Source organism: Lygodium microphyllum, chromosome 19 (assembly GCF_053477565.2).
Source record: "Lygodium microphyllum isolate KBCC chromosome 19, Lygodium_microphyllum_v1.1.10, whole genome shotgun sequence".
NCBI classification, from domain to species: Eukaryota; Viridiplantae; Streptophyta; class Polypodiopsida; order Schizaeales; family Lygodiaceae; genus Lygodium; species Lygodium microphyllum.
In genome coordinates this window covers 62,859,285-62,878,347 of record NC_141153.1, presented here as the reverse complement: position 1 = coordinate 62,878,347, position 19,063 = coordinate 62,859,285, and the positions used below count along the sequence as shown (strand labels likewise).

Here is a 19,063-nt window from a genome sequence, read left to right as displayed (position 1 = left end):
TTATCCGGTCTTAGTTCAAGGACTCCTTGACTAGGCATTACAATTTGTTGGTCATCAAGTACATGATTAGGGTTGGGTACATATTTTTTTAAGAGACTAATATGGAATACATTGTGAACTTTTAGGTTATCAGGAAGTTGCAATTTATAAGCATTGGGTCCCAGGCATTTGAGGATTTTATACGGCCCACAATACCTTGGAATTAGCTTCTTGCATTCTCCTAGAGATAGAGAACTCCTTTTAGGGCGTACACGAATGAAGACCATGTCTCCTTCTCTGAAGACCCTCTCTTGACGTTTCAAATCTGCATATGCCTTTTGTCTATCCTTGGCTGCTTGTATGTCTTGTCTTATTGACCTTATTTGGTCATCCATGTCCTCCAACATTTGTCTTGAAGCTTCAACTCTTAGGGTTGGATCAGAAAAGTTTAGGGGACTTCGACAATCATGACCATACAATGCCTGGAAAGGGGTCATTTGAATGCTCTGCTGGTAAGAAGCATTGTAGGCAAATTCTACTAACGGCAAGTATTGAATCCACCTCTTCGGCTCTCGACAGCAGTATGCCCTAAGCATATCCTCAATGATTTGATTCACTCGCTCTGTTTGTCCATCCGTTTGGGGATGGTAGGCGGTGCTAAAATAGAGTTGAGTCCCAATAGCTTCAAAGATATCTCTCCAGAAGTGTGAAGTGAAGAGAGAATCTCGATCGCTAATGATTCTTCTAGGTAACCCATGTAGCTTGAATATCTCCTTGATAAACAATCTTGCAATGTCGGAGGCTTTATAGTTTGTCTTTACTGGAATCAGGTGTGCAACCTTAGTAAGCATGTCAACTACAACCATAATGGAATTGTATCCTCCTTGGACTTGGGGTAAGCCCACAACAAAATCCATACTGATGAATTCCCATTTCATTTGGGGAATGTCAAGTGGTTGCAATTTTCCTGGCATCATGACATGTTCAGCCTTGATACGTTGGCAAGACAAACATTCAGTGACATATTTGAGAACGTCACCTTTGAGCCTCTCCCAATGGTAGCTCTTCCTAAGTGCATTAAGAGTTTTTGCATAGCCAGGATGTCCTGCGAAAGGGGAATCATGAGCTTCCCATAATATCTTCTGCTTAAGTGACTGGCTTGTTGGTATACACAGCCTTGTTCTGTAGTAGACAAGTCCATTATCAATGGAAAATTCCTGATACTTGGCCTGTAACTTCAGATTCTGATCCTTGGTAGATATTTCTTTTATCATTTTTTGGTAGGCCAAATCATGGCATGCTTCCTCTCTAGCTAGTTCGAGTATAGGGTTGCTTGGCATAGATACCTTTGTAGCCAGAGATCTGGCCGTTGATGGATTCTGCAAGATTAGGGAATTTAGGAATGCCTTGCGACTGAGTGCATCGGCAACTACATTCTCTTTCCCTGGTTGGTACTTGATTTCAAAATCATACTCCTCCAATACTTCAATCCACCGCCGTTGCCTCATGTTGAGCTCGTTCTGGGTGAAAATCCATTTGAGACTCTTATGATCGGTTACTAGAGTAAACTTGTTACCCAACAGGTAGTGTCTCCAAAGCTTTAAAGCATGGATGACAGCTAATAATTCCAGATCATGCGTGGCATAATTCTTTTCATGACTCTTCAATTTCCTTGAAGAGTATGCTATTGGATGACCTTCCTGCATAAGTACACACCCCAAGGCAAGAATGCTGGCATCAGTTACTACCTCGAACTCCTTATTGAGGTCAGGAAGTTTTAGAATAGGTGCTGATACCAAACATTGCTTCAATTGGTCGAAGCTATTTTGTTCGGGAGTTGACCATGTAATAGAAGTCTGCTTCTTTAGTAAGTCTGTAAGAGGTGCTGCAATCAAAGCATAGTTTTTGATAAAGACCCTATACCATCCTGTCAAGCCAAGAAAGCTACGTATTTCTTTAATGGATATTGGTATTGGCCATTCAAGCACATCCCTGACTTTGGCTGGGTCTACTGATATTCCTTCTGATGATACTATGAATCCTAGATATTCAATCTGACGCTTGAAGAATGCACACTTCTTCATTTTTGCATACAGCTTATGAGACCTCATTGTCTCAAGAACAATCCGTAGTTGAGGTTCATGATCTTCTTCCTGTTTAGAATAGACTAAAGTGTCATCGAAGAAGACAAGCACGAAATCATCAAGATATGGTCTAAAAATATCCTGCATTAATCTATTGAAGGTGGCAGGTGCATTTGTAAGCCCGAATGACATAACCAAGAACTCAAAGTGCCCATATCTTGTATTGAAGGCCGTTTTTGGAATATCTTCTTCCTTGATCCTTATTTGATAGTAACCTGATCTGAGATCAATTTTGGAGAAGATCTTTGCACCTTGAAGGCGATCCAGAAGTTCATCTATTCTAGGAATAGGATACTTGTTCTTGACTGTTGATTGATTCAAACCACGGTAATCAATACATAGTCGAAGTGTCCCATCTTTCTTTTTCTGGAATAGTACTGGAGCTCCCCATGGTGAGTTGCTAGGCCGGATGTAACCCTGATCTAACAGTTGCTTGAGTTGTTCCTTCAACTCAATAGCTTCCGGTATGGACATTCTATAAGGTCTTTTTGCAATTGGCGCAGCTCCAGGCACTAGCCTTATTTCATGATCAACTTCTCTTGGAGGCGGAAGTTCAGTCAATTCCTCAGGGAATACGTCAGCGTATTCCTTTAGCCAAGAGGGTCCTTCATGAGACTCTTGCTTCTGATCTAACTTGTTGAGTTTGATCAGGTAAACAGGTAATCCTTTTCTAACTCCTTTTATGATCCGCGATACTTTGGCTAACTGGATTCTTGGCACTCCTGCCTCACCTTGAGTTGTAACAAACTCCCTTTCAGAGTTTCGAAAGGAAACTTGACCCTTTCCACAGTGGATGTGGGCGTCATTAGGCTTAAGCCAATCCATCCCGAGTAGACACTCATGGATACCTAAATTCATGACTCTGAATTTGACTGAGGTTTTCTTTCCTCCCAGAAAGAATTCTTCCGTAGCAGTTTGCCTGGTACAAGTTACCTCACGACGGTTTGCCAATTCCACAAGTAAGGTAGGTGCTTCTACTGTGGCTATTCCTAATCTTTTTGCACATGCTGGTGAGATAAAGGAATGTGTACTGCCACAATCAATCAAGGTTTTGAAACCTTTACCTTGATAGTCCGACGGTGTTTGAATCACCGAGAACTGATGATTCGGCCCCTTCTTGTGTAAAGCGGCATGGACTGTCGCTCTTTCAAATTCTGCCTCCATAGTCGGATCTTCCTCTTCTTCTGCTTTGCATCTTTGCCTATTGGTAATGCAGGCAGTTCTTCCTCTTCCACGAGTGGCGGCTCCTTGACCGCGGCCTACACCTTGACGATGTCCCTCGCTGAGCTTGGGACATTGCCTTTTGAAATGACCGAGTTCGTTGCAGTGGAAACATCGGAGGTTTCGGCCATTACTTTGAGTAGGAACAAAGTTGTTGACGTTATTTGTCCTTGCTTTCTTCCTTTGTCCCTGATTGTGACGTTGGACTCTCTTCACTTGGGGTCTGAATGTTCCTCTGTTCGGGTCGCTATAGGACCAATTTTTGTTACCCCTTGGTCTAGCTTGCACTTCCTGAATTATAGGTGCCGCTCGAATGAGTGCATCCTGAAGATCTGACGGACGCATAGATTCGAGACGGGTATTTACGGGTGGATTTAAGCCTGCGCAAAATTTGGACACCTGCTGCGTCATGTCCATTTGTGGCGCATACTTTAAGAGTGAGACAAATTTAGAGTAGTATGCGTTAAGGGTGAGTCCTAGCTGTTTTAGCTCGTAGAATTCATTCATTTTTTGTGTACGATATGCAGGTGGCAAATATCTCCCCTGCACGGCTTTCTTTAACTTCTCCCAGGTGACGGACCCCTCTGAAGTCCCTTGATCCCTGCACCATTGTTTCCACCATAGTCTAGCTTCGCCGGTGAGTTTTAATTTGGCGAGCATGGCCTGATTGGTAGGCGCAGTACCAGCTGCTTCAAAGTAATCCTCCATAGATTCAATCCAAATTTCAGCATCAGACTGGACGAATCTGCCTCTTTAATCCAATCATTACATTCAGTTTGAGGAGAACAACGTTGTATTGCATTTGTCTACAGGAACTATGTAATAGTAGGGTTTTGGGTCATGGATTTTTAGGAATCGATAATTCATTGGAAGTTCAGGATATCCTTTTCGCTGGAATCCATACTTCTCATGGCGGCCCAACACCTTAATCCTGTCGGCTGGGATTACACGGGTTACTTCCTCATATACATATGAGTTCAATTCAACCCTCCGACCTTGAATATGCAAAGTCGAATTTACGTGAGCTTCCACAAAAATGAACAGCTTCACGACTTTCAAGTCTTCCAACCACTTGATCCTCTTCAGGTTGGTCTGTAGATAAGCGAACCGGTGGGCAGCTATGTAGTAGATTCCTGAAGACCCAGTCCATCTTCGTTCTATATATAAAGGTGATGGATTATAAATCTGCTCCAGGATGTTCATCATTCCAACTCTTTGTCTATAATGCGGAGAATGCATTGCAGTCATAAACATGACCCGGAACACCAAAAACTTGTTCCACGCTTCATAGTTCTGCAAGACAGTATTGAAGATGAGGAAATGTTTGGACAGCAACAATTTCTTTACTTCATTTTATTGAGATCTCATAAAAAACAATTCCGTTGTTGGTCGGCTCTGATACCAACTGTAACGTGTCCACTAGAATCATCCAGGACACGTCTTAGCAGTCCATCGGAAAGGATGTCTAGAAAGCTCCGCCCGACATTCCCATGGAATGTTACGGGACTTGCGATCTAGGTCTTCCCGCGTCTGCCTCGTAGCGGAAGTATCATGGCCGTTCCCACTTAGGATCGACCTGAATTTGGGTTTTCCTGTTTGGTCGTTAGCTAGCAGCAACTAGCGTTAGACCCGAGCGAACTACTTTACGCAGAAACGCCAGGTCCGAAGCGGATTCACGCTGCACTTGGTTCAAGGATAATGGGAAACGAGAGGGATGCAAAACTCAACCTCTCTACCAATAGGTATAGTCCCATTCCGTAAATCGGGTAAGACGTAACTCTAGGTCATTGCTCTCATTATTCGTTTTGATAATGATGATCATCCCGCTGTTCTTCGAGATTTTTGAGAAAAGTTCCCGGCTAACCGGGACCACCCAACCGTAGGACGGACCCATGGCCCATCCTCCGCACTTTCCTCAGTTTGTTTTAGTTATGTAATTATCTAACACATTAATTTGACATATAGCAATCAGCTTCTTTAATTACTCCTGTTAAGCACTGGTTCCTTCACGTAATCTTATCACATGACATAGAAAAACAATATCAGCCAAATTCTTTATTATCATTTCATCATTTTATCTTTGAAATACAAGGTGTTCCGCCCGTAGGCTTGTCCATAATCTGCCCGAAGGCTATCCAGTAATCCCCTAGGGATCACTATTCCAAGCTTCTGCCCGTAGACTAGTATGCGGGCCTCGAGATCCAATCCCGAGTCACGTTAGCCTCTTGTGCAGGACCCGAAAGGCGAGGGATTTACAGCCAGAGCCCCCCCTGGCACCCAAGCGTCCTCCTGCTCCAAGTAGAGCTCAACGGAAAGACCTCTCGCAGCGGGTTCGGTCCACGTTCCCGGCGCAGTCAACAACCCCCTTGGTTAGGGTCAGGCAGGCAGTCGGGGGTAACTGAAGCTACCTCTCCCTTCAGGCCTTCAACCTGAAGCATTAGATATCATTTCATCCTTTAGTTCTTTGAGCAAACAATGCAAACAGTGCTTTCTAAACTGTTACAAGCACAATCAATTCCAGTGGTCGTTTATTTGGCCAACTGTCAAGGAGTGAATCCTTCTTTCCGAATGCATCCAGCGTTCGATCGGGATTAATTGCGACTTGGCAAGATCCCCAAGGGTTTATTTGTTCACCCTTTTGTCCTTGGGTTAGGGCCATACCCTGTTAACCCAACTTAACCAATACCTTAGGTTTTATTAACAGTAAATCCTGGCGACCATGTCGCTTTAATTTATTGATTGATCATTTGCTTCCAAGCAAATACCTAACTTCCCTTTACTTGGAAATTTTTCCCCAAGACAGGTGATGTAACAAGATGACTACTCATTCTCTTGCAAGTTAAACTTGCACAAGAACTTACCAACCTTATTTCAAGAAATGGCAAAACTCTCTTGTGAACAAACAACAAGTCTATGCAACGTTGCAACTTATTGCACAAGTGTCGCATCTATTCTATGGGATCATTTCACCCATTGAACGGCGTTTTCTGGTATCGGAATTATCTTCAGACGAGAAGCAGGGTTTAGGGTGTCTTTTTACCCAACCCATTCCTAATTACACTAGACCGACAACGTTTGGTCCTAGGGGTTCCAACTCAATTCGAGTTTCATCATTTGAACGAGTGATCCTTAGGGTAGAAGCCCTAGATCGTTTCTTGCAAACCCATCCAATTGACTCAACATTTCGTGAATGTGGGTATGATCTTTGGGTTTGAGGGTTTTGACTTGGCAACAAGTGCAAAACTAGGTCGAATCCTTAACGCGCTAAACCCTAGTTAGCACTTGGGATATTTATCATATCGACTGAATCATGACTATATGAATCCCTTGTGGGTTAGGTGATTTAGACAATTCAATATACTTGTCTTGCGACAAGGATGAACCTTTCCTAGAGATAATAAACTAGATCTAAAGGAGAAAAATAGTTGCAACTACCACAATACATGTAAACATGCGATTCATTGCTTCTACGCATCACATAGTTCACAATAACTCTATCTTTCCTTGGTAAAGTAAAAATGCATGATAATCTGGATACTAACTTTCCTAGGACCTACTAGGACTTACATCAAATAATCATGCCTACAACCTTGTTATCTACACTTTAGAATCTCATGCTTTGATCAACCATGCAACCTTTCCTAAATACGGCTCCTGATGAATGAAATTTTTGCATGACGACTATGCAACACACAACTTTCTCCTAGCTACAATGAAGTTAATGAAGTTCATACAAAACTAAAGCTAGTGTTAACTTAATCCATTTTACATGCCACTTGCAAGTCCATAAGATCAATTTCGTGCTCTTCTATTTCTTTTTGGATAACATCTTATGGGTGTTAACTTTTCCTCATGAATCATTACAAGGAAGATGTTGCCTAAAAATGCAACATACGCTTACTCTTTCCATGTCTAGTCAACGGTGCACTTTAACAATTCCAACCTTATAATGATAGGCAACAGGTGTTCTAGGCTTGTCGCTTTGAAAAGCACGACAAGGCAACATACTATTAAGGTCGTAAGATGGATAGACAATTTGCGTTTATTGCATTGAAAATACCAATTTTCCCAATTGCATTTAACTAGGCTAGGTGAATTTGAACATGCACGGGTGCTTCCTAATCCATGAAGTTATCATGCTTAATGCATTACTTTTGTATGAAATCACAATAGTAAAAACCTGGGTTTGTGGGCTCGGGGAGATGTCCACGTGAATGCTAGGAGAAGAACCTCCCGCAGGCGCGCCTTGCGACTTCTTGGGGGCCATCGTAGGCGTGATTATGGACTTCCGGTTTGCCTTTGCCCTTACACAATTATGGACTTCCGGTTAGCCTTTGCCCCTACGTGATCCGTGAATCTCCTCAGCCTTGGTAAGCAGCCTCAAGATCTTGCCCTTCTCCTTCGTACACAAGAGATACCTTCACCGAACTTCGGATCTTTAAAAGGCCAGGGCTTGTGAGAATTGGGCTTAAGGGATTTGGGCTTATGGGATTTGAGCTTTGTTTGCGGAAATGGGGCTCTTATGGATGGAGCTGCGAAAATGGAGGCTTTACAAGGAGGTTTTTTTTTTTAAACACCCGGGTGGGCCCACTGTGTGTATAAGGCCTTAAGCCTTGCCTTTAGAAGCTTCCAAAAGCTTCTAGGAAGGTTCTGCCTTCCCAGAAGACCACGTGGAGCCAAAGGAAATGATTGAGGGGAATTAAGAAAGGAAGGATGTCATCGAATGGGGGGGTTGACTTTGTCAGGGAATTGGCGGCGGCCTGACGGCCTATGGCGGCCCAAGTGGGGATGCTGGCCGTCTAGCCTGGGCGGCGACCTCCACGGAAGGGGCGGCAGATCACGGTCCTCCTCTTCTCTCCCTATCCGTGTCACGACAGCCCGTTGAGCAGCACGGCGTCGACCTCAGCTCCTCCAACCTTCTCACTCCAGGTCACGGCATTGACAGCAGCTTCCCTCTCTCTCTCCATGCAGCCTTCTTTTCCTCCTTCCCGGCACGGCGATGGCAGCAGCCGTTTGTTCCCCCCATCCTCTCTTCACACCTTAGAGGGTGTATTTATAGGACAAGGGGGGGAAGAGAAGAGCTCCACCACGTGGCCACTGCATGGCTTCCCCCCTCCTCATGCAGCCCCACCTCCACCAAGCCCATCCCCCCACACTCCCTCTCCTCCAGCCGTGCATCGGCTGGGGGAAAGGGATAAATATAAAAAAAATTGCTTTAATAATATCCATTTTGCCCCTCCCAAGAGGGTGTTTACGTGTGATTTGTGGATTTGAACCCTCGGGCTTGCTTTGCCAATGCGGAGGTCACGATTTCTCGCGTGCAAGTCACAGATTACACTGTGGCAATTCCAATATGAAAGATAACCTTTGCACGAGGTTTACGCAGTGTGCGGGAAGTCAATATTCACGAGTGGGAATATTACACTCTCTGTCTCCTTTCCTCTCAATTCTACCTCTCTCTTCACACCTCTCCCTTTCTTTTTCTCACTCTCAATACTCATAGAAAGCAACAGAAGGATGCAAGAAAGATAAATGAATCTTCTAGCAAGCGATAGAACAGTTTCTCTCTCCTCTCGATTGATCCAAGAGATAATGGCAATCTCTTCTCTCTATGGAGAGGTTACAATGAAGCACTAAGAAGGTGGAAGAAGGATAAGGATAAGCCATGCTTAGTCTACAACCACCAGATTTCAATTAACTTTTTTCCACCTTAAATAGCATTGGGCTCTTTTATATTTGGGCGGCTCTTACTCTCAGCATCATACCTAAGCATTGCGTTACTTGCAACCTTGGGTATTTTTCCTATCAGTGCATTCTTATACTAACTCACATATGCAGTGCATATATGCACGTATAATTTTTAATTACAAATCACATATGAGTGAGCCAGTGCTCGAGAATAGTTTTACAATAAATATTTAGGCTTCCTATGTATTGAATTGTATTCCCAGTTTGTCCTAGGCACTCGACCCCTTTGTGCTATTTTTGGTTTTTTTGCATTTAGACAAGTGCGCTCTCTCTTGGTTTTGATGTTTACCATTTTGATGCAATTAGTGTACTTTCTGTAGTTGCTTTTGATTTTTGCTAATTTTTGACTTTACTCTTTATATGTCCATCATTTTTACTTTTTTGATGCCCATCGCTCGTCATTCTTGCTTTTTACTATTGTAAGTGATTTTGCGGGAAAAGAATTAACAATTGCTAATCCTTACATGCTTGAACTTGTGATAAGTTATATTAAACCCGTTAGCTATGGGAGCAAGCGACTTTAACATTGTGGTGGACTTGCAATAACATCTCATTTTCCAACAGTAACTCAAAAAATATTGTACAAAAGTTGAACATACAAAATTGCATAACAAATAATAAAATAGCACAAAAGAGCAAAAAACTTACTAATAGATGGACAAATGTAGGAAGAGCACTTAAAAAAGTAACCTATGGTGCCTATTGAGTCTACAAGATGGGATTAGGGAGTTAAAAGTCACCCCTAGGGTTGAAATTTGAAAAACAGATTTGTTGGATCATGAGGAAACACCATGGAAATAGATCACTTCTTGATTCATGCAAACATGCAAAAAGAACCAAAATTGGGCACCTTGAAGTAAAACTTGGACCTTAGGACAAAATATTGGATCTTGTAGCGAAAAAGTAGACCTGAAGGTGAAAATCAAGGATGCCAAGATGGAGATTGAGGATTTTAAAATGAAAATCAGGGATGTTGGGATAAAGATCCATGAACCTCATGCTATAAAAGAGTAAAAAAAAGGTGAAATGCAACCACTTCCAAGTGAAACGCTACGTCAAGGTGAAAATTTTTGCACTCTCATAGGGCATAAGTTTTTACTTTAGGCTCAAACTAGGGCCAAATTTGTACTCAAAACAATAAGAATGGCATCGTAAGTTAGCGAGCCAACATGAGAAAAATGGTATGATTTCTTTAAAGTCAAAAGGCATTGTGGGATTTTTGTACAATCATCGTTTCACGTATAGACCTTACTAAGTCGTACTTGATCTTATTGGATACTGAGAAAATGAACAATTTCATCTTATTGACCACCATTCGAGTTGGAGGTTGCATTAACTTAAAGGCATTTGTGCATGAATGTTCTAATTGGATAGAGAATCCATAAAACTTATCACATCCTCCTCCAAGTCTCATTTCTAATTCTTTTCGATGCCCATTGGTATCCTTCCTATCGGCCATTGCATGGAGACCATCCTTGCTATCCCTCTCTCCTTTTTTTGAAAGTTGTACATGTTACCTTAGAGTGCTATAAATAGAAAATCGATTTGCATATTAAAAAAGGGTTCTAGCCTTCTTCTCTTGTATGGATATAAGTGATTGTTGAGGCTTGGAAAAGTTGCTTCCTAAGGGCTTCCATGGTCAAAATAACCTTCTTTCTTTTGTACATTGAAATGCTTTTTGTTAATAGAGTTTCATTTAACAATCCCCCATCTTCTTTATAAATGTATGTAAGATCATATTTATTTTAGTATATGATGCATGATTTCGAAGAAAGTATTGAACCAAGTATTTACTTTAATGTATTATGTTTCAATTTTCTTTATGTTCAAATTGTGTCAAAGGGATGTTTTACTAAAAGACAAACACACACGCACATGCACACGCGCGTGCGCGCGCGCACACACACACACACAAAGGGAGGGGGAGTTTGCCAAGATCTTGTTACAAGATGGAGCATACCATGAATGGATGTAATGATTGAACACAATCCCCTAAATGCATCAAATTACTTAGATTACATGGATCCCTTTAGTTATATGTATAACACACACATGATCTATTGCTTTTACATGGAAAGGTTTCTACTCATCTCACTTTTCACCTCATAGCATAGGAAACTATAACGGCTTTATTGACATATCAAGGCCACTTCTATTATCTATCAAAAATCAACTGCAATGGGGTCATACGACACTCGTTTTGGTAGCTTCTTTATCTTCCTTATGTATATGAAAGAGAAACTAGTTTACCTTGGGGGTTGGAAGACACGCGGAGTCTTCAGATGTTTGGATCATATCCTATGTATGGTAAGAAATTGCATAGACGAGCGTTTTCTTTCTATGCTTGGTTTTACATGTGATGTTTCTCTCTCCAAATCCCTTTTTTGTAGAATAGTTATCTGCTTATATAAGAATATCAAGAGCCCATCCACACGCAAGTATATGCCAAATGTTTGGTCCTTGAAGGTGAAATAAGCATCTAGACTTCTATAATTACATGAGGATTCGCGTTCGTTTCACCACAATGGAAGCTTGTTACCTAGATAAATGGAATTTTACAAGGTAACTACTCTGAAGGGCGTCTCGTGGATTAGTCAACCCACGTGTTGAAAATCAAGTGGCATGCTATTGTGTTACACAACATCGTACCACCAAGTACATATGCGCACGAGCATATATGGTCTTGTCGTAAAGGTCGAACCAACTCTTATAATATTGTGCCAGCAACTTTATTGAGCTGTGCTAACTAAAAACTATTTTATTGTACTAGCAGGAGGAGCTAGATGGCTGAGGGCATACTCAAGTGCAGCCAAGGAGACAGGCAAGAATGTGAGTACGAGACGTCTGGTAAGGCATATATGCTTACAAAAAGCTTGGAAGTGAGAGTGAGATCCAGGCGCATGACAAGGAAGGCTACCCTTAGAAGTGGGGAGTTGTAAACGGTAGGGGGGACCTCATCCATGTACACCCTACCCAATGTAGGGAAAAAACAATACATTAGGAGGGAATGTGCAAGGGATGAAAAGGGAATATGCAAAGGGGAGGGGAATATTCGACAAAGAATATTCTGCTGCCGGTGCGGGGGGCTTCGGACAACAAGTTGCTAACTATGTGCGAAAGCTTGCGGTGGCCCATCGCCGTTCCCCCCCCACCCGGCCCTGCTCCCTCCCTCTCTCTCTCTCTCTCCTTCCTGGTTGCTCCGTCTCCTTCTCCCCTCTCCCTCTCACCTTGTCATTGCCTGCCTATATAGCCTTGCATGCCCCTCCACCTCTCCCTCTCTCCTGGTCTATGATCTCATCGAGAATCAACGATTGATCGTCGTCTGCCGTCACGCCTCCTCCTCGACATAATCGCATCATCAGGTAGCCATGAAGTTCTGCAGACGCCTCCATTGCTTGCTCCAAGACACCTTGCCCGAGTATCGCGACAAGTTCCTCTCCTACAAGAAGCTCAAGAAAAGCCTCAAGCTCATCCCTCCCTCGGCTTGCGCAGAAGCTGACAGCAGTATCGCTTGCCTCAATCACAGCAACCCCCAGTCTATTGCCTTTTGTAGAAGGCTGGTAACAGAGGAAGCGGCCTTCATCCAGCTGCTCGACGCAGAGCTTGAGAAAGTGAACAGTTTCTTCTTGGACAAGGAGGAGGAGTTTGTCATCAGGTCGCAGGTATTGATCTCCTTAATCGCTTGATATTCACATGTTGAATGCCGTATATCTTAGGCTTCGATTCATGGCAGCTGCTTCTTCGTTCATCTTTTTGCATTGCATTGCATAAGTCTCTAATTTCTTGCCATCATCAAAGCAGGAGATGAAGGCAAGGCTAGAGACGCTTGCAGAGGATCAGGTGTATGGGTTGGGCATTAACACGAACGAGATTAACGGGATGAGGATGGAAATCTGCAGAGACATTGTAGTCATCCATGGCGAGATGGTCCTGCTGATTAACTACAGTGCCCTGAATTACATAGGTGAGACAGCATGGCCCTGCAAAACGTTGTAGCAAGGCCACATATTATTGGGTCATCTAAGGTTGGATCTGTGAAAACCCTCCTCAATTCTTGAATTATGGTACTGTGGCAGGCTTTGCAAAGATACTCAAGAAGCACGACAAGATGACAGGCCGGCTTCTGCGGTCCATATACATACACAAGGTACTGCAAGCCCCTTTCTTTGCCACCGACATGCTATCCGACCAAGTCAGGGAATGGGAGGAGGCTCTGCAAACCCAGTTCACCACTCTCTCTCTTCCTCCTCCTCCTCCTCCTCCTCCTAAATCAAGGAATCAGGAAATGATGGTGCAGGTGGACCCTATCGATCCTTTGGCCTCTTCATCAGCATGCTCCAGCTCCCCCTTATCATCATCGTCGTCGGCACCTTCTTCCCTAATTCCTCTAGAGCTGTCCATGTCCATGGATGCAGTGGTTGCTCCCATGAGAGAGGATGATGCAGCCATGGATAGCACTTGCAAGAACATCATGGCTGCCTGCAGGATCATGAGGGAATTCCGCAGAGGCAGCTCCACTTACAACTTCTTCTCCTTCCCTCCCTTCGGCTACCTCTCCCCCGATCACTTCGATCTGCCAGATCAAGGCCTCAACCCATGCTTGGTGCGTTGACATCAGATCAGAGTCATCCAATTATCGTCTCAGGCCGCCCCTCTTAACAGAAAAATGTGTACAATTCCTAGACACAAACAACAAGAACTGACAACAACGATTACACCATCGTCAAGTAGCACATACGCTTTTTCTCAGGTATTATCTCATTGTATATATATAACGTCAATTGTCGGGGGTCACCGTGCCCGGCTTGGGTTCTTTTGAAAGTTTTACAACTCAAGGTTGCAGCAAGGTCACATGAGCAAAAAATATTACTCTCTTTGTAATTGTGACATACCTATACCATTCACTTAGCAATGATCTTTCTGGCTAGGTTTGTTATAATTACTCTCTCTGTAATTGTGACACACCTACACCATTCACTTAGCAATGATCTTTCTGGCTCCCTCTTAGCAGGCATTTGCGTTTGTTTTGCTCTTTGGCCCTCTCTTAGTAGGCATGTGTGTTTGTTTTGCTCTTTGGTTTCCATATGTGAGATGATGTTGCCTTGAAATGTGTCAAGTAAGAAAGTATAGGACCAAACCTTAGTTATCAGCTGATCAGAACTGCATCATAGCTGAGAGATTTCATGATCCTAGGACCAACTCTGCATGGCCAATCATGTAGGATTATCTCGAACTTCTCGAATCTTGTTCTTAAACATAGTGGTGAGAGTAGGTACCATACATGCGGTCCTAGTTCACACACACACACACACACACACACTCATGCACTCACTCTACCAAGGATTTGATTCACAAACAATTCGAGCACAATCTTGTGGCTAAAAGGCACATTGTTTGGCATGTTGAGTTAAAACAGTCCTTCCATCATGGAACAATACATCTTTTAAAACTTGAATGTGTGACATATGCACCTAAAAATATCTCGCTTGCTCCATCAATTTGTATATTCTTAAATATAGTATGGGTGAAGCACTACACACTTCTACAGTTCATGTGCATTTTTGGAATTCTTTTTTGATGCACGGTAGACATGTTCTAACTACTCAAAAGGTCTTGAAGGGTCAATGTGTGATTCCACCATGCAGAAAATTGAAGTCTTCCTACATAATGCTTGGCCCCTAAAGTTGTTGAAGAAGGCTTTCAAACTATATTGTAGCTTGTGATTAAATTGGAAAATTGTCCTTTACATAGGTTTTACATTTCTAAGGTAAATTAATGTAGAGAGTCAATTATGGGCTTTCATTGATAATTACAATCAAATGCATGTGTATATTTTGTTAAAGCCTCATATTTTTTTGTTAAGTTATGTGTAGCATGTTGGACACTATTGTGTCAACGTGTATAAAAATGCCCAAGTAAATGACCCTTTACATAATGTGGCACATATAGTACTCATGAATAGAACCATAGTTTGAGCTCCCCATACAACCCCACATTTCCTTTACTCATTACTACCTTTATTATTTTAACCTGGCTTAGATGCTTCAAAAGAGATCCTTAAATCTTGTCTACAAATGTATCTAAAGGTGCCACACAATTACCAATTCCTTCTTTGAGATTTCAAGCGAGCAAGGTAGTTGTTGTATTGGCCCTTGTATCCTAAGCATTGTTCACATTGTTGAGCACATAATCTAATGCAAAAGGAGTAAGATTTGTTGACTATGGCTTGAGTGTGGATTGAAGCATTACAAGGATCATAGATTCTTGTGAAGCAAATGGTGGGATTGTCCAAATGGGATAGCCTCATGTGAGGAAGTAGCTCCCTTTCTCGTGTTGAGAGCTATTCATACCAAACCAACTACTACTAATTCCAAATCCAAGATGTTGATCGTATTGCGGCATAGGCCTTTTTCACGTACCACCATGTCAATATTCTAAGCAACGTTGTGGTCCACTCATGCAAGCAAGGCTAGAGGCCCCCATCTTGTGTAAGGAGCACAATGGCATAGATGCACAAATATCTATGGAAGTGACATCATGGAGGGGTATGTCAGATCAACTATTAGTTTGTGTAGTTATAGAGGTGGATGACCTATTGGGTGATGGTGGGTTGCTGGCCATCATTCGTAAGCAAGGGTATATATTAACATTATCACATCATCTCCTAGCTCAAGTGGTGCAAAAATCCCTAGTCATTATTCTTAGTGGAGTTGTAGAGCATGTTGACACATATACGTAGTGGCACTCCACCTAATCATTCTAGCTCACAATTTGAGGCTATGGTAATGTGAGCTACTTCCAGTATCTCCTCCACAACCCATTGTAGGTGAGTAATTCCCCTTCACACCTAAAAGAACCATGGGCTCACACTCACTATGTAAGCCTTCATATGGCTCTACAATCCACCATGTACACCTCATCCACTGCCATGCTGTATGCAACAAATTAGGTTGGAGGTCTTAGTCCCCATTTGTGTACAACTAGGATAGCCCATCTAATGATTGAGTCAAAAGTGGTAAGCATGGAGCTTAATTTTCTCTCTACAATGTCCTTGTCACCTCCATGCACCTCTTGCCATCAATAAGCCAATCATCATGACAACTATCCCCACTTTGTACAAGCCGCCTCCATGATCATGACTGGTCCAAAGGTGATAGAGTTTTCACTTAAGAGTACTCGGAAATAGCCATGGATGGAAATGGGTACTATGTAGGCACAAAGAGAGAGAGAGAGAGGATTCAATGAGACTATGAAGAGAGGGATTTGATGAGACTATGGTCGTCCCTAACTACCACGTGTGAGAGAGAAAGTGAGCATTTGATGAGCATGACATGCATGTCACACTGTCATGTGTGTGAGAGAGGTGAGAGAACAATGGAACCATGGGATATGCCATATATAGAAGTGGAAATCTTTTCTTAGTAGATATTAAAAAGACTTTTGTCACCTTTTTGGTAGAAAAATTAGGAGGTTGCCATGTAGGTTCATGTGCAATTTGGGGGTTTGCAATGTTACCTTCAGTGCATTTCTTTTAAAAGATGTAAAAGCATGTGAGTGTATGTTCTCTAGCTTCATCAATTCTAAGCAGGTCAATGCTTCATCGTTATACCCCCTCACTCAGCCCATACCAAAAATGCCACCTTGCCAATTATCAAATGCTTGAGACCCACGCACACACGTAGGCTACCCAACTAACTATGCTGCCACTCAATGGTAAATGCACCACACTTTCTATACATACCAATGAGACTATTGCCAACAAATAGTTTGATTTCAATTGAACATCTTAACTTATTTGTTCGTTTTTTATAAAAATATGTGTTAGGCATGCATGATCCTTAGATACATACACAGGGACAAGCTTTGGATCTTTTCTTTAAAAAAACATATTTGTGTACGAGCATTGCATATATACACCTTTTTGATAGTGTACATGTATGTGAGTATGATATATATATACACATCTCTCTGTCTTTGTGTGCATGTAGTGTTACATTTATTTATGTATACCAAGTCTAGAGATGACATGAGAATCCTAATTGTAAGTGGTAGAATCTATGCATTCATTTTGAAAGCTTTGATATTGGACTATTGCTTTGTTTTCACAAATTAGATTGTCTAGAAGTTTATTATTACAAATGGCATAATGTATGTTACATGTTGCTATGGCTATTATAATAAGGCCACAACAACGATGACACACCACATGGCACAATTACATGTCCATTTTGATGATATTACTATGCATTATGCATAAGGTGACAATTTGTTTCATAGTATTGGCTTGGATTATGCATATGGTAGCAGTCCAAATATTGCAATGGATACAATATGCCGAGGAGTTCACTATATAGTTGTCCCTGTATATCACATGCATTCAAGGCCTATTTATAAATATTCCTATCTATGAATTTTTTCCTTGAATAAAACACAACCCTTTTCTATTCAATCTGTGGATAACCCTTATATGATACCCTTTTGTAAATTAAAAAATGTATAAATTATATTTTTAAAATCCCTTACTTTTGAACTCACATGATACACATTTATGTTAACGCGCGAACCCCCCCACCTCGGCAAGGAGCATAACATGATGCATGTGATAACACACTTAGTTGGGTGTACATTTAACTTCATTAAGACTCAATGATGCAAATCAAGGCTCGTTCTTTACATTTATGCTTTGGATTCACACACACACACACACACACACACACTTATCCAAGCCAAGATACATCTAGCTCCACATACACAAACGTGTATTTATGATCATATTTAGCCCACAATACACCAAGAGATAATTCCTCAACCACCCTTACACATAAAGCTTTGGATAACTCATGAGCCCATATTCCACATGCTTAAAAACTCGACTTCTAACTCATGTGTTGAATCAAAAGAAAGATTGGGTAAACTTTAGAGTTTACTAAAGTAGTGAAAATGTTAGGCGGTATTAAGAACGTTTGGGATTCTTCTAATTGCACTTTTTCATATTGCAAATGAAAGCTCATTAAGAAAGTCTCTATGCTAGGTAAAAAAATCTTGCACACTCGCTCAAATCTTGGGCTTTGATTGTTTATCCAAAATAACCCACACCAAGCTCAGAAAGGTAGAAGGAACAATGCATTGCATGTTGCTCACATAAGAAACACAACAAATGAGATTTATTAACCATCTACCACCCAATCCAAAAACAAGTCCTTTGCAAATCCTTTATGCATTCAAGGGTTGATCCCTAGCTATTGCAAATTTTACATGAATAAAGCCCTACTACAAGCTTATCTTTCAATTTTCAAAGAGACTAAGACATGACATGCTCATGATACCAACACTAGCATCACATTATTAGCAAATGATCTATAGATAATTAGCCATTCTCCTTCAGCAATCATTTAGACCAACGATCAACATGCAATTATTTAGCATTCTTGCCATTCTTGTAAAGGAAAGATACATAAACACAGAGGAGAAAACTATTAGGCTGTCTAGTTCACATGGGCTCTCTTATGGGTCATGTTTGCATGTTGCAATATATTTAATCATACTATGATAATTTTATTATATTAAGAAATGTTGATGATATGAGTAAAACAATTGATATGTCACGGGTTTTGATAGCTCTCAATATTCCTTTTTGGACCTTGATTTATGGATCCTTACATATTATATTGATAAGTGTTCATAGTTTTCTTTCAATAAATGTAATTAATACCATGTACAATATAACATGTGTAAGTAGCCATCAACATTTGCGCAAATGGCTTGATTGCATGAATATATTAGGTTAAGCTATCGTTAAAATTCTAGTACTCTCCAAATGCATAAACTCACATGGAACTTTTATCTCTCTAGCACGGTTTGTATGATATACTATGCCCTCACTTATATTTGTATGGTACACTAGACCTCACTTAGGTAATAATGCTAGCTAGGGGATAATAGATATTAGATATGCTCAATGCCCCACCCTT

The 19,063-nt window shown here is 41.5% G+C and overlaps 1 protein-coding gene across 1 annotated transcript; it reads left to right on the top strand.

Annotated features, from left to right (window-relative positions):
* Positions 1-12,243: 12,243 nt before the first annotated feature.
* LOC148019946 (SPX domain-containing protein 2-like) lies at positions 12,244-14,111 on the top strand. The gene is made up of 3 exons (XM_087700854.1): positions 12,244-12,754; positions 12,894-13,056; positions 13,169-14,111. The coding sequence occupies exons 1-3, from the start codon at positions 12,461-12,463 to the stop codon at positions 13,702-13,704; spliced, it is 993 nt and encodes a 330-aa protein (XP_087556980.1). The 5' UTR covers positions 12,244-12,460; the 3' UTR covers positions 13,705-14,111.
* The last annotated feature ends 4,952 nt before the right edge of the window (positions 14,112-19,063 follow it).

Excerpts from the sequence above, each read along its gene's own strand:
- LOC148019946 (XM_087700854.1), top strand. The coding sequence starts at position 12,461 with ATGAAGTTCTGCAGACGCCTCCATTGCTTGCTCCAAGACACCTTGCCC. Across the intron at positions 12,755-12,893 it reads AGTTTGTCATCAGGTCGCAG|GAGATGAAGGCAAGGCTAGA; the intron begins GTATTGATCTCC and ends TCATCAAAGCAG. Across the intron at positions 13,057-13,168 it reads CAGTGCCCTGAATTACATAG|GCTTTGCAAAGATACTCAAG; the intron begins GTGAGACAGCAT and ends GTACTGTGGCAG.